Raw genomic sequence first — 12,763 nt, 5'->3', positions numbered from 1 at the left:
GGATGTAATTCTGAAATGCACCTGGGTTTGAACTTTAAGCTACTAAAAATTCTAATTTAGGCAAGAAGTTTTGGATAACTAAAGTTAAACCCCTACTTAATTCTACACACAAGCACCTATAGGTAAATTATAAGAAACAGGGCTAAGAAAATAGTTTCTTTCTTTGGAACCAATGGGAGCTGCCTGCTAGGAGTGAATATATTCAATAGTATGGAATTCAGAGTCCAGCTGTAGGCATCCACTGGTTTTTTTTATGATCTAATGGTTTCGTGCACCCAGCCCTAGTCACTGAAGGCAACTTGGCAGACTAGTTAAAATTTTATTATTTGTGGACTGTATTTTTTATTGGAGCTGTTCTGCTTCCGCATACAATTGATATAGGAACAAAGTGTAGTTAGCACTTGCATCTGAAATGTTCTAGCCATAATTAATTTGCTTCACATTCATTCTGTGAGTTGGTTCATCAGCCGTGTTGCAATTTTTTGGTTTTACCTTCCAGAGGAAAGATTGTCCTGGGATACACCGAAGCAGAGCTGTGTATGAGAGGAACAGGATACCAGTTTATTCATGCAGCTGATATGCTTTATTGTGCTGAAAATCACATCCGAAGTAAGTTTCATTCCCTAAGAATAGCTGAAAAATCAAAGCATGGAGTATTTTTTCAGTATGAATGCAATATGAAGTACAGTATAAAAAAAAAGGTTGTTAACAAAAAGAACACTGTTCATTTCATGTGTTTTTTCTCTCCATCTAAAAACCTACCCTAGTTGAAGAAATGTTTTATATTCATATCTAGACCCTTTTAGGATATATATTCCAGTCTCTGTCACATCTTGCTCTTCTCACTTCCTTTTCTGCTCAACCCAACTTCTGCTATTTGAGCAACTTTCTTTGGGCAAGGGGACTACCAAAGATAGCTTTCCTGTTAGCAAGTTAAATAAAGCATTTTCTTTTGATATTGGTGTAAGATTTTTACCAGAAATTAATCTCTGATTTAACATGCTAGTGTCCAAACATTTCTGAATTTAATTCTTGACCTTTTGAGTTGGTTTAAGTAACAGTTATGGAGAGAAGTATAGTGTTAAGGAAATAAGCATCAGCTATCTGATATACAACTATTTAGGGGACTCAGCTTTTTACTTTTGTTGTTAGTTATAACAAAGTTATCTTCTGAATTTACAGAATCATTTTCAGAATATTATGGTACTTCTTATTTTCTACTGACTTCACTTGAAAAGTTCATTTTTTTTCTTTTATCCCCTCATAGACAATTAGATATTGCCCCTCAGCAGGTTGTTCTCAACCTATTTAGGCACGTTTTCTGTTTCAGGTATAGCTCAGTCACTGTTGCGCATCGGTGGTTTTGTTTCTTTCATAAAGAATAACAAAGAAATTGTTCCAGAGTAGAAGGGTATGAAACTTGAATGGTTTGAAATTTTGTCTTAAAGAACTGGTTTTGCTACATTTTTGATGCTAAGACTAAAATAAAGAAAAGTTTTCTAGCTAGGATTTTTGGTTAGATTCTTAGACTTTCCTTATACATTTTATTTAATTTTTCTGTCTAGAAATGCAGGGGTTTTGGGCAATTGTATTACTTCCACCCCTCACCTCTGTGAATCACATATTTAAGAATTATCTTTAAAATCCACATTCATCACACAACCTTTCCTTAGAACAACAAAACCAGCCAAAATAAGCTGAAGCTCCCCACACAAAAACCAAGATAAGTTCATCACAACACAGAACAAAACTCGACATTTTGCACAAAATCCACCTTTTGTCCCTTCACCACAATTACAACAAAACTTCCCCGTGATAATTCTACTCTCTGACATTGCTCGGTACTCGTTTTGCCTGTTGCCTCTCCCAATTACTCTCCTTATCGCAAAATCCTCATGATCCTGGGTTTCAGCAACAAAAAGACTGTAGTGGGTTGACCCTGGCTGCATGCCAGGCACCCACCAAAGCCTTTCTATCACTGCCCTCTGCAACTGGAGAAGGGAGAGAAAATATAATGAGGGGTTCATGGGTTGAGATAAGGACCAGGAGAGATCACTCACCAAATACTGTCACAGGCAAAACAGACTTCATCTGGGATATTAACTGAATTTATTACTAACAAAAACAGAGCAGGATAATGAGAAGTGAAATAAGACCTTAAAAACACCTTCCACCAGGAAATCTGCTCCAGCATGGGCTCCTCTCTCCATGGGTCTGCAAGTCTCTGCCAGGAGCCTGTTCCAGCACTGTGAACCCACAGGTTCACAGCCTCCCCTAAGGCATCCACCTGCTCCAGCGTGGGGCTCCTGCATGGGCTGTGGGTGGATCTCTGCATCCCCGTGATCCTCCATGGGCTGCAGGGGCACAGCTGCTTCACCATGGGCTGCACCATGGGCTGCAGGGCAATCTCAGCTCTGGCACCTGGAGTACCTCCTGCCCCTCCTTCTGCATTGACCTTGGTGTCTGCAGAGCTGTCCCTCCCACATACTCTCAACCCACTCTTCTCTGGCCACAATTATATCTGCACAATAACTTTTTTTTTTCTTAAATGTTATCACAGAGTCATTACTACAATTTCTAATTGGCTCCACCTTGCCCAGCAGCATGTCCACCTTGGAGCTGCCAGGAATCTGCTCTGCTGGAAATGGAGGAAGCTTCTAGCAGCTTCTCACAGAAGCTACCCCTATAGCCACCCCTGTTGCTACCAAAACCTGGCCACACAAACCCAATACAGAAATGTACCGTGAAAATGTACTATGTTTATCAAGCATCGTTAGTGGTAGTGGGAATGTAACGTAAGATTTTTAAGTACCTCTGCATTAACCACTCAGTATGTGAAAGAATTGGATTCAGAACTAAGTGTTTTCTAATTGTTTAAGTAATTGTCACTTTTTTGAAGGTAAGAGAGACTTACGCTTTTGTCATTTGCATGTTCTAGTATTTATTAATTTCTGTTATTGAAGAAATAGTGGACAAAGCCCCATATAGAATTCTGCCAATCTGTAGCAGAAATCTTGCAGTTTTGACTTTTATTTTACCAGTAAATTAGACATCTTGAAGTGATCAGTCATCCCGTTTCACTGGGAATGTGTTAGTGCCACACGGAATTGGGCGATTGAGGACATGAGATTTGTAGAATTGCTCTGCAGATGGATTTCCTTTCATGACATACAGGTTTTTGTGATTTTGTTTGCTGGACAGTAAACGGTATGCTTACTCTTTAGTGATGAAGACAGGTGAGAGTGGAATGACTGTATTTAGGCTTTTAACCAAAGAAAATCGATGGGCCTGGGTACAGGCAAATGCACGTCTTGTCTACAAAAATGGAAGACCAGATTACATCATTGCCACGCAAAGACCTCTTACGTAAGTCATCATTGCATAAAGTAGTAGGCTTCAAAAACTGAAAACTGGAGGTTGTTTATTTCACAAAGGAATTTTTGTTTTTAAATTAATACCCTTTATATTCCAAATTCCCAAAATTCTTTGAGTTTGCTAACAAACATTTCAGAACTTGTGGCATAGTCCTTTTGCATAAAACTTTAGACAGATTGATTTCTTATAAAGAGCAAGATCAGCAGCAGAAGCATGAAGTTATTCCATCCACCATATTCAATCCCAGTGAACAAAAACTGGGAAATCCAACTGCAGTTGTGTAGAAGGAACATCAAATAACAAAGAAATTCAGTCCTGAATTTCAGTGCAGAACTATGTTCTGCATAATATGGAATTCAGCCTTGTTAAATAGATTAAATAATTTTTGCAAAGGAGTCTGTAAAATGGAGGAAAACAGATACTTCAAGTATTGATTTACTTGCTACACCAAGAAAAGCTTAATGCATGGCACAAAGCCTACTTATTTTCATTTCAGCCCCTAATGCACAGAAAATGGTGTATGCTATCTAAATTTAATTATAAATGTAATATGTAAATGTGGTATTACAGTCATAAGCTCCTTATTTCATAATCTGCCTCTTGGTTTAACTCAGCCAAGTTGAGTTGAGGTAGGAATTCAAAAAATGCCTACAAATAGAATAGTTCATTTTTTATGTTAATTCCAGGGGACAAAAACATTAGAGTAACTATTTAGTACTACAGTACCATGCTATATATCTGATTTATTTTCAGAGATGAAGAAGGGGCAGAACATCTACGGAAGCGTAACATGAAGTTGCCCTTCATGTTTGCCACTGGTGAGGCTGTGTTATATGAGGTCTCTTTCCCTATGTCAAGCCTTATGGACCCCTCTCAACCGAAGAGTAAAAGCACAGTGGGAAAAGGAGCCAAAGCAATGCTGCAGAATGATTCTGTGGATCCAAACTCCCTCCTAGGTGTCATGTTAAGGCAAGATGAGTCTGTTTATCTCTGCCCTCCAGCATCACATAAACTTTCTTTTGAGCGGAACTTCTTTGCAGACAGTAGGGATGAACTGGGTGGTGTTGTTAGCAGTGGCTGGACAGACAATCTCTTACCTGCTGGAAACCACAACATTCTCAAACGGGAGCTGATGGAGTGTTCCCAGGACAGTACTGTTCCACTTCCTGAAGACAGTGCAGCACTCTTTCAGGATAACAAAACCAGTGATTTGTACAGCATCATGAAAAGTCTGGGTATTGACTTTGAAGATCTAAAGTGTATTCAGCAGGATGAGGAGTTTTTTAAAACTGAATTATCTGATGTGGATGATATTGGGGACATCAACATAACTGACGAAATCCTGACTTATGTTCAGGATTCCTTAAATAAATCTGACTTCTTATATGCAGACTGTAACCAGCAGCAGCCCTTGGTCCAGAATGAAGGTTGCATGGTACAGCAAGACTTAGATCCACATCAACTTCATCAGCACCAGAAACAGCTTGTGGAACAGCAACAACAGCAGCAGCAACAACAGCAGCAGCAACAGCAGCTCTGTCAAAAGATGAAACATATGCAAGTCAATGGGATGTTCACAAACTGGAGCTCTGGCATCAGCATGCCTCTTAGCTGCCCACAGCAGCAGCCCCAGCAATACGTGTTCCCTGGCATGCATGCCACTACATCTGAGTTCTCTTACAAATCAGAAGTAAACACTTCCCCTTATGAGTGTAGGCAAGACTTTGTTCCCTACAAGCAACCCACAGCGATGATGCCACAGCTTTCTAATTTTGCTCAAATGGATTTTCCTGCAGCAGGTTTTGATGGAACAACCTATTCTGCTTCTTCCAACTTTGAGGATTTTCTCAGTTGTTTGCCGCAAGTCCCTGAAAACCTTGAGTGTGGGATAAATTCTGAGTCAGTTATGCTCACTCCTGAAACATGCTATGCAGGCGCTGTTTCTATGTACCCATGCACGCAGGAGGCACAGCCCAGCTGCGTGGATCAAATGCAGTATGATCCTGTGATGACAAATCAACAACAACAAACCTTGGGGAACAAGGTATGGTAAACAGTATTGCTGCATTGCTTGCATTTTGAATTGAGTTTATATTATAGTTTTGGCTGGCTGCTGGGGGACAGAGTTTGTTGTGACTGTATTGCTGAGTTTGAAATGGATGGGTTAGTAGTGTGTGGATGTCTTTGCTTTATTTGTTCATTAGAGTGAAGAGAGTTGCATTTGGTCAAGTTTATATATACATGTCCCTGCAGTCTGATAGCTCTCTTTGGCAGTATTAGTCAAGAGTGAATGAACTAGTCTGTGGACCTACCAGTAATTTTCCTGATAGGAGCAAAAGAAGAATTTTTAAAGTCTTGGAATTTGCTAATAGACCTTTTTGAAAGGAGTTGAGTTTCCTTGGCACACTAATATTCATTAAATATGTTGTAAGGATCAAAAAAAAAGTGTTAGTATTGTCTAGCTACTCAGATCCTTCAATGATTTTAGGATTAGTGAAAGTATTAGATTATAATATCATAAAAATGGCCTTAAATATGAACTATTTCATTTCTATACACAATTTTACTCCAAAAATTTTTTTATATATTGCTATAAGTGAAAGTCAGCTTCTTCCTCATGCTGCTGTCTAAATTATCTGCTGAAGAAAACAGAGTTTGAAAAAGTTATATTCACAGTGAGATAAGCTGGTTCTTTTTCACCAAGGAGAAGGCACAATAAAAGTCATGGAAGAGAGGATCCTGGCTGTAGCACAGGCACAATTGTAAACATGGTTCTTCATTGGTAAAATTAACTTAGAAATAAAATTCAATTACTAATTCCTGCTTCTGAATAACCTTTGTTGAAGTGCTTTCTCTTGTACCATTTATTTCTGTTAATGCTGCTAAAGTACAGAGCCATAATTCTTTTTTTTTGTTTGTTTTACCTCAATGAGTTAATGTTCTGAAGTACTGATCCTGCAAATGCTTATGCACATGCATAAGCATTTGCAGAATTAAAGTATTAATTGGTATTTAACCTATGCAAGACAAAGGTGAGGAATGCAATTTAGAACATATCCATTTTTTTACATGCTTAATACAAGTACAAAACATTCCCTTTTTTAAAACTGCTTCACTGCTGAAAAGAATGCAACTGCAGAATTGCAGAAATTTACCTAAAATATAGGACAGCTCAGCAATATGAATGGCTTCTCCCTGAGTTTCCAGGGTTGAAATTGCATGAAGTGACTTTGAGAAACTGCAGTGCACAAGCTTGAGCACTGCTTCGCTGTGCGTTGCCTGGCTGTGCTCGGTGTTCAGTCTTTTTTAATGCTTCTTAATAGTGTTGCAGGGAAGTTCCAGGGCCATCCAAGTTTGTTTTTATAATAACAAAGAGTTACTCTTTTCACAAAAGCTGTACTAGTGTGATGTATCAGTTTTGAACAGCCATTGCATTTTTAATTCCATTTCTTTATTTTTAATGGTTGGTTTCAATTGCATTTATGTTGCAGATTATTTTGTTGTTACACTGCCTTAATCATTTTTGTTATGACCCCTATTTTTTTATTTTCTTCCTTGCATTTTCTTCACATCTGTCTATAAAACGTTTAATGACTGAGACAGCAGCTCTGAAAAAATTATGTCTATTGCTTCATATTTAATAGAATGCTGTGCTGCAATAATAATAGGACATTCAGTTTGTTGTTGTAAAAAAATGAACAAGAGCCACTTTGTGAAAAATTGTCCTTACTTAATTTGTTCAGAGGTAAATTCAGCCCCTCTTGTTAGGGTATTCCCATGCTGTAGGGCTGGGTAGCACTGCATAAGCAGAAGCCTCTTGTGAATAAGCAAATAGGATACTGCTGTCTGAGCCCACATTCACACAGCCAAACCAAAGTAGGGCAGTCTTGGTGGCTGGGTTTAGCACGCTGACATCCCTGTCAGTGGTTAGAGTTCAGAGAGAGAACAGATGTTGCTATCCAAGCCATGATTGGTATCTTTTCAGACTTCTAACTCCCATCGATTTCTACATGAAAAGACTATGGGATTAGAAATCCAGAAGGGTTTATTGTGCCTTGACCTTCTGCCTATCTTTTAATTGTGGTGGGAACATAGCCAATGTAGTCTAAAATCACTTTCAGAGATGGAGAAGGACAGAAATGCCTGTGATAGTTTGGCTGCTTGTTTAGGATCAGTATTCCTTTATTAAGTAGGAGAAACCTTCCTAAGTACTTGATTCTGTGCTGAGAGCATTCTTAAAAAATTTAATGAGCATGGCCATCTTATTAATGAAGAATATTAAAATAACCTGTTTCTGTCAGAAATAATCCTAGTGTATGCTCTTAAAAGTGTGTCAGCTTTGATTAAAAACATAATTGTTTTTAAAAGGTTAGAAGAATTGGGCACAGTTAGTCAAATTTCAATGTTTGCATAGAAGGAAAAAAAAGAACTAATACCCAGCATAATTTGATAGATGGATGAATGAATGTATGAGACATGTTCTTAAAGACAAATCTTGAATGAATGAGTACTTATGATATAAGCTGCTCCTAAAGAGATGATGGAAATGTTTAAAATACTTTGTTGTATTTTCTTTGCGTGACCGAATTGAGTATTTTGTAGATAAAGTCCATGGCATGACAGGAAGCATTACATTAGGTGATTAAAATAATCCTAGGAACCATTTTTTTAAGACTGATGAAAGCCATTCATTGCTCTTACTTGGCGTTGTCAGTATGAAGACTGTCAAAAAGCCCACCCTGCAACATTTCAGCCTGTGGATTGCACACAGTATGCTTCAGGTTATGGATAGGACTGCATGTGCATTCCTGGAAGAGCTGTAATGTCTGGATCCCACTGCAGGCATGGAAAGATGTAAATAGGTTGCTTTTAAAATGTAACAGCTGGATGTGACAATTAGGAGTTCTCAGTCAGACTGTACTTTCTAAAAATAGAAACTATATTGCACTTTAGATAAGGGAATTGTTTCTTTACTTAGCCAGAAATATGGCTCCCATTGACTTCAACATGGGTAAGATTCACTGATGATTCAGTCCCTACTTTAATGCAAATTAACTTCTCATTATTCATCATTAAAAAAGCAATTAAACCTAATCAATGTATTTTAAGATGATCTCATCCAATGTGTCTTTAGGAGGATTATTAAATACTTATAAATAAATTGGTTTCCTATGCTAACCATTTATATTCTCTTTTTTTCCTGCCAGTTCCAAAATGGTTTCAGTGGAGGAAATGTAAGCGAATCATATCCCTCTCAGTTAGATGTGATCAGTAATGCACAGACTGCCACACATCTTCAGCCTCTTCATCATCCAAAAGAACCCAGATCCTTCTCAGATTTGGCATCTAGTGGATTTATCTGATTCAGATCTAGAGCTCCATCTGTGATTTTGTCTGGGCGTCAGGTTGCTCTGATAAGTCTCTCTTTGAGCATCAGACTTTAACAGCTAAATTGCATTTTGAGAATATGAGGTTGATTGCACTATATACGGGTGGATATGTAATTTAAGACCTGGCTTTTGAGAATGACAGGTGAAATTGAATCTTCCGATTAAAAGTATGCATGTGCTGTTTTGCATCAGGTTGACTGTGTCCGTGAAGTATGGATTACATACATACTACAGACTATGTCATGCTATACAACATAAGATAAGGCAAATGGTTTTGTTCTTTAGAAAATAATTGGGCACTTTACAAATAGCATTGATGGCACAAGGAAGGTGATTTCACACATGAATTATTTCCAGACTTTATTTTTCAAAAACTATTAAAAAGCTCTAAATTAATGAGAATCAAAAGCACTTAATTTTAATGCATACTAAGCTCTTTAATCACTTATTTTATATTTAAATCCTTTTGTTTTAAGTCTCCATTTCTAGCACTTTAATAGAAGGCTTAATACAAGGATATGATATGCAACTTCAGGTTTTCTATGAAACAGACCCCTTGCATTCCTCCTTTTCATGTCAACCTTAAGTGCCTCACAATTTAGCTACCTTGTTTCTGATGGGAGCTTATTTTAGCAAAACTCACTATAAATGTCATCTCTAGATTGTGAACTTTTAGCTAACATCTACAGTGCTACTGGCCGTGTCTTTTTTCCTTTCCTTATTTGTTTAGAGTGTGACTTAATTCATCTGTGGATTTGTTACACTATTATCAGGAGTTGCTAATGTTCTGAATTTAGTTCAGCTAAAGAATTTGAGTTTATTCTATACTGCTTTTCTGCTTTCTTCAGGCAATACAGGGTATATTAAAAAGCAGATTTTGCTGAGGGGGAGGAGCAGATCCTCAGGATTAGTTTTAGATTATTAATGCTGAAAAACATGTGCCTTATCTTGTGTTAAAATGCTCATAATGTTCTTTAGAAATAATACAAGGCTGTTCTATGCAAATATTTTCATTAAAATGGATATTGAAAAGGACTGCATTTTCAATAAAAGGGGTAAAGAAGTCTCAATAGTGATTGGTATTGACATTATTTTGACTGCAATTTTCAATGTTAATAGTGGGATAAGGGTCAGTTTGGTTTCAGTTTTATCCCTGGCAAATTGCACTGCAAAGAACAGAGAGGTTATTCTTCTTGTGTATGTTGATCCATTTGTAAAGCTTTGTGCAAAATATGAAATTGGGGAAAGAAAAAAGTAATTGGAGAAATTCTCCTTGTAATAGGTTTTATTTTCAGGAAAAAAGCCAAACTAAACATATCCACTAAACATTCTGGGGTTTTGTTTTGCTTTTTCTGAGGACTGTTCAAATTTCAGACACCAATGTTTGGTGCAAAATAATAATCTCCTTGAAAAATACAGAAATGTGTATATGTTCAAAATATTTCATACTCTTGTGTGTTGTATAGTTCATATATATAATAAAATGTCTTTGTAAAATATTTTAAACAGTTAATTTTAAAGTGTTACATCGTTATATGTTAAGAACAATTTTATTACATTTGTTATATATAATGTAAAATGGCAATTTAGCTAGTTTGTTTGAAACAGGCAAAAGTAAATTGGCTCCCTCCAGATAGTTGTTAATATTGTTTAATAAAGGACAATCACTTGAAATTGGAATCCTTTCATAGCTGAAACATGCTTTCTCTGAAGAAGAACTTATTTTCTTCCATTTTGTGTGATGTGATACATTAGGCCAAACTTCTAACTGTTAGTTACAACTTTTCAGATTAATAAATTCAGCAGTTCTTTTAAGTGAAATTAGCATATATGAAAGGGACATTAAGGAAGCAGTAACTATTCAGGAAAAGCCCATAAAGACGTTGTGGGTTTTATTATAAGGCTCTTTTTTTTTTTTATAATGTTTCAGATTTTGTTTTCAGCACAAGATAATTGTAACAAATTCACATAATATCATTTGACTTAATCCTTCATTCTGTCTATTTTTTTTATTGAAGGTCTTGTTTTAAGCCAATATCTGAAGCGTCTTCCATATCTAGCTAGTGTATCATGTCTGCATTTGAACTTGAAAATTAGAAAAATGCTGTAAAACCGGAAGGTTGAAAGGGATAATGTATGTGTTCCATCTTACAAACCATTATATATCCTGTTTATGAATTTAGTTAAACCAAATACCTGTTGTCCTATCACTAAGTGCCAAGGATGCAGTACTACAACTGTGCTGCCCTACTTAATGTAAACAAGTTAGTTGTTTATATGCATATCAGCACATTTTGTGCATTATCTTACGTGTACAACGTTGACTGTGTTAGCGCACTCTTGATCTGCACCAAACTGTACCTACAGTGCACAGGTGGTTTTGAATTGGATCTCTATTAGCCCTTCAGGTCTGTTATAAGTAAGATTATAACCCAGTGTTAGTCAGTATTACTCTCCGCTTTTGTACAAGTTTTCTTACCTTATTTTACTTCCCAGTTCTTCTCTCTCCTTTGCTATGCCTGCACATACCATGCAATACACCTCTTGCGTTAAGGTATGGTCCTGTAGCGCTCTTGCTCATCTCCACTAAAGTTTGTAAGACATAATACATTGTAATAAAATATTCACTTGAATGTAGCTGAAATGTATGTTCTTTTACTACAAAAATGTTTGATTTCAGCAGTATACAAAAAATACATTATCATATGGTTACTAATATCTTTTGAGAGCTCGTCATCTAAAATAGTTTACAAAACTTGTTATTTACGTCACTGTGGACTTTGCACTTCTCTGAATATTAGATGCAAATACAATGTATATAATTTAGAGTGGTGAACAAATGTGTATTTGTCCATGGAATTAGTATTTTATACTTGCATGAAAATGAGTTTATAAATAAAGTTTGTAAATAGCAAGCCACAATTAGTAGTTGGAAGGCTCCTATATTCATTGCTTACTCACAGTAAATTCACAGTTGAACAGTACTGAGGCAGGAACAGATTTCTGCATTGATGCTGCTGAAAAGAAGTATATTCTCTTTTGTGATCTGTAGCTGGCCATTGGTACTTAAATTACATTGGTATTTACTGTTTATTGCTAGTTTATAAGTAGTGACATTAGGTTAAGAAAATAATTTGTTTATTTCTAATAATATTTGCTAATATTACTGTTTCCTGTGTGGTATGTTGGCTTTGCATTATAATCTTTTAAATCATTTGTAATGCTAAATCAAATGTTTCACTGTAATTCCCTATGCAGTTTACCAAATTTACAGTGGTTCTTCAGTTTAGTGACATGATGGACAAGAATTTAATTGGCTTGAACTACACCACTGTCTTGTAAAATTCATTAAGACAAATGTCTTATTCAGAATCAATACTAGGCTGTGAACTCTGTATGTCAGTCCTATTGTTTACTCTTCTTTCACTGCACAAAAAGACATGCTAAGGTACAAGAATAATTCAACAAGACTGCAAATCTATAAGGTAACATCTGGAAATAATCAAGCAGTAATATAAGCAACACTGGTCATCCTTTTCTTTGTAGTCTGTTGCATTTGTTAAATGTGCACCTTCAAGCCACATATCAGCCTGTTCCCAGAAGTACACAACCTTACCGTCCAGTTTTGTTTGAAGGAAGGAGATACTTTCTTCTGGGGAAAGCCATTTTCTTTATGATTTATGAAGTTTTTTTCTTCTTTGCTCTAATTCAGCATGAAAGTTAAAAACCATGGTGACACCAAACCAGCCGTAGGGCACTGCATCAAAAGCTCAGGCAATTTTTTGATAGTACACAAGGCTCTGTCAGAGGGAAGCTTTTCCAAATAGCTCTGTTGGAGATCTTCCAAGTGAGGAACCATGTCTTCCACTCACACACTTAAATTGAGAGCTGTTTTATTCGCGGATGATTTTGTTCATCTGAGAACTGGCTTTTTAATTAGAGTTACTTCTACTGTTTAGAGTAGGAGCCTGATTCTACTTCTAATATTTTTATTCTGT

At 36.6% G+C, this 12,763-nt stretch overlaps 1 protein-coding gene across 2 annotated transcripts in view; it reads left to right on the top strand.

Moving 5' to 3' along the window:
* AHR (aryl hydrocarbon receptor) overlaps positions 1–11,687 on the top strand; it is a 62,645-nt gene extending 50,958 nt beyond the window's left edge. For both annotated transcript variants that reach the window (XM_032110433.1, XM_032110444.1), the window contains 4 exons: positions 500–609; positions 3,225–3,366; positions 4,129–5,419; positions 8,583–11,687. In XM_032110433.1, the coding sequence (XP_031966324.1) occupies positions 500–609; positions 3,225–3,366; positions 4,129–5,419; positions 8,583–8,738 (1,699 nt within the window). In that variant the 3' untranslated portion in view covers positions 8,739–11,687. The remainder of the gene's footprint in view (positions 1–499; positions 610–3,224; positions 3,367–4,128; positions 5,420–8,582) is intronic.
* Positions 11,688–12,763: the final 1,076 nt, after the last annotated feature.

Source organism: Corvus moneduloides, chromosome 1, assembly GCF_009650955.1.
Source record: "Corvus moneduloides isolate bCorMon1 chromosome 1, bCorMon1.pri, whole genome shotgun sequence".
Classification (NCBI taxonomy): Eukaryota; Metazoa; Chordata; class Aves; order Passeriformes; family Corvidae; genus Corvus; species Corvus moneduloides.
Note: the sequence above shows the minus strand (reverse complement) of the source record. Positions and strands in the feature narration are given on the sequence as shown.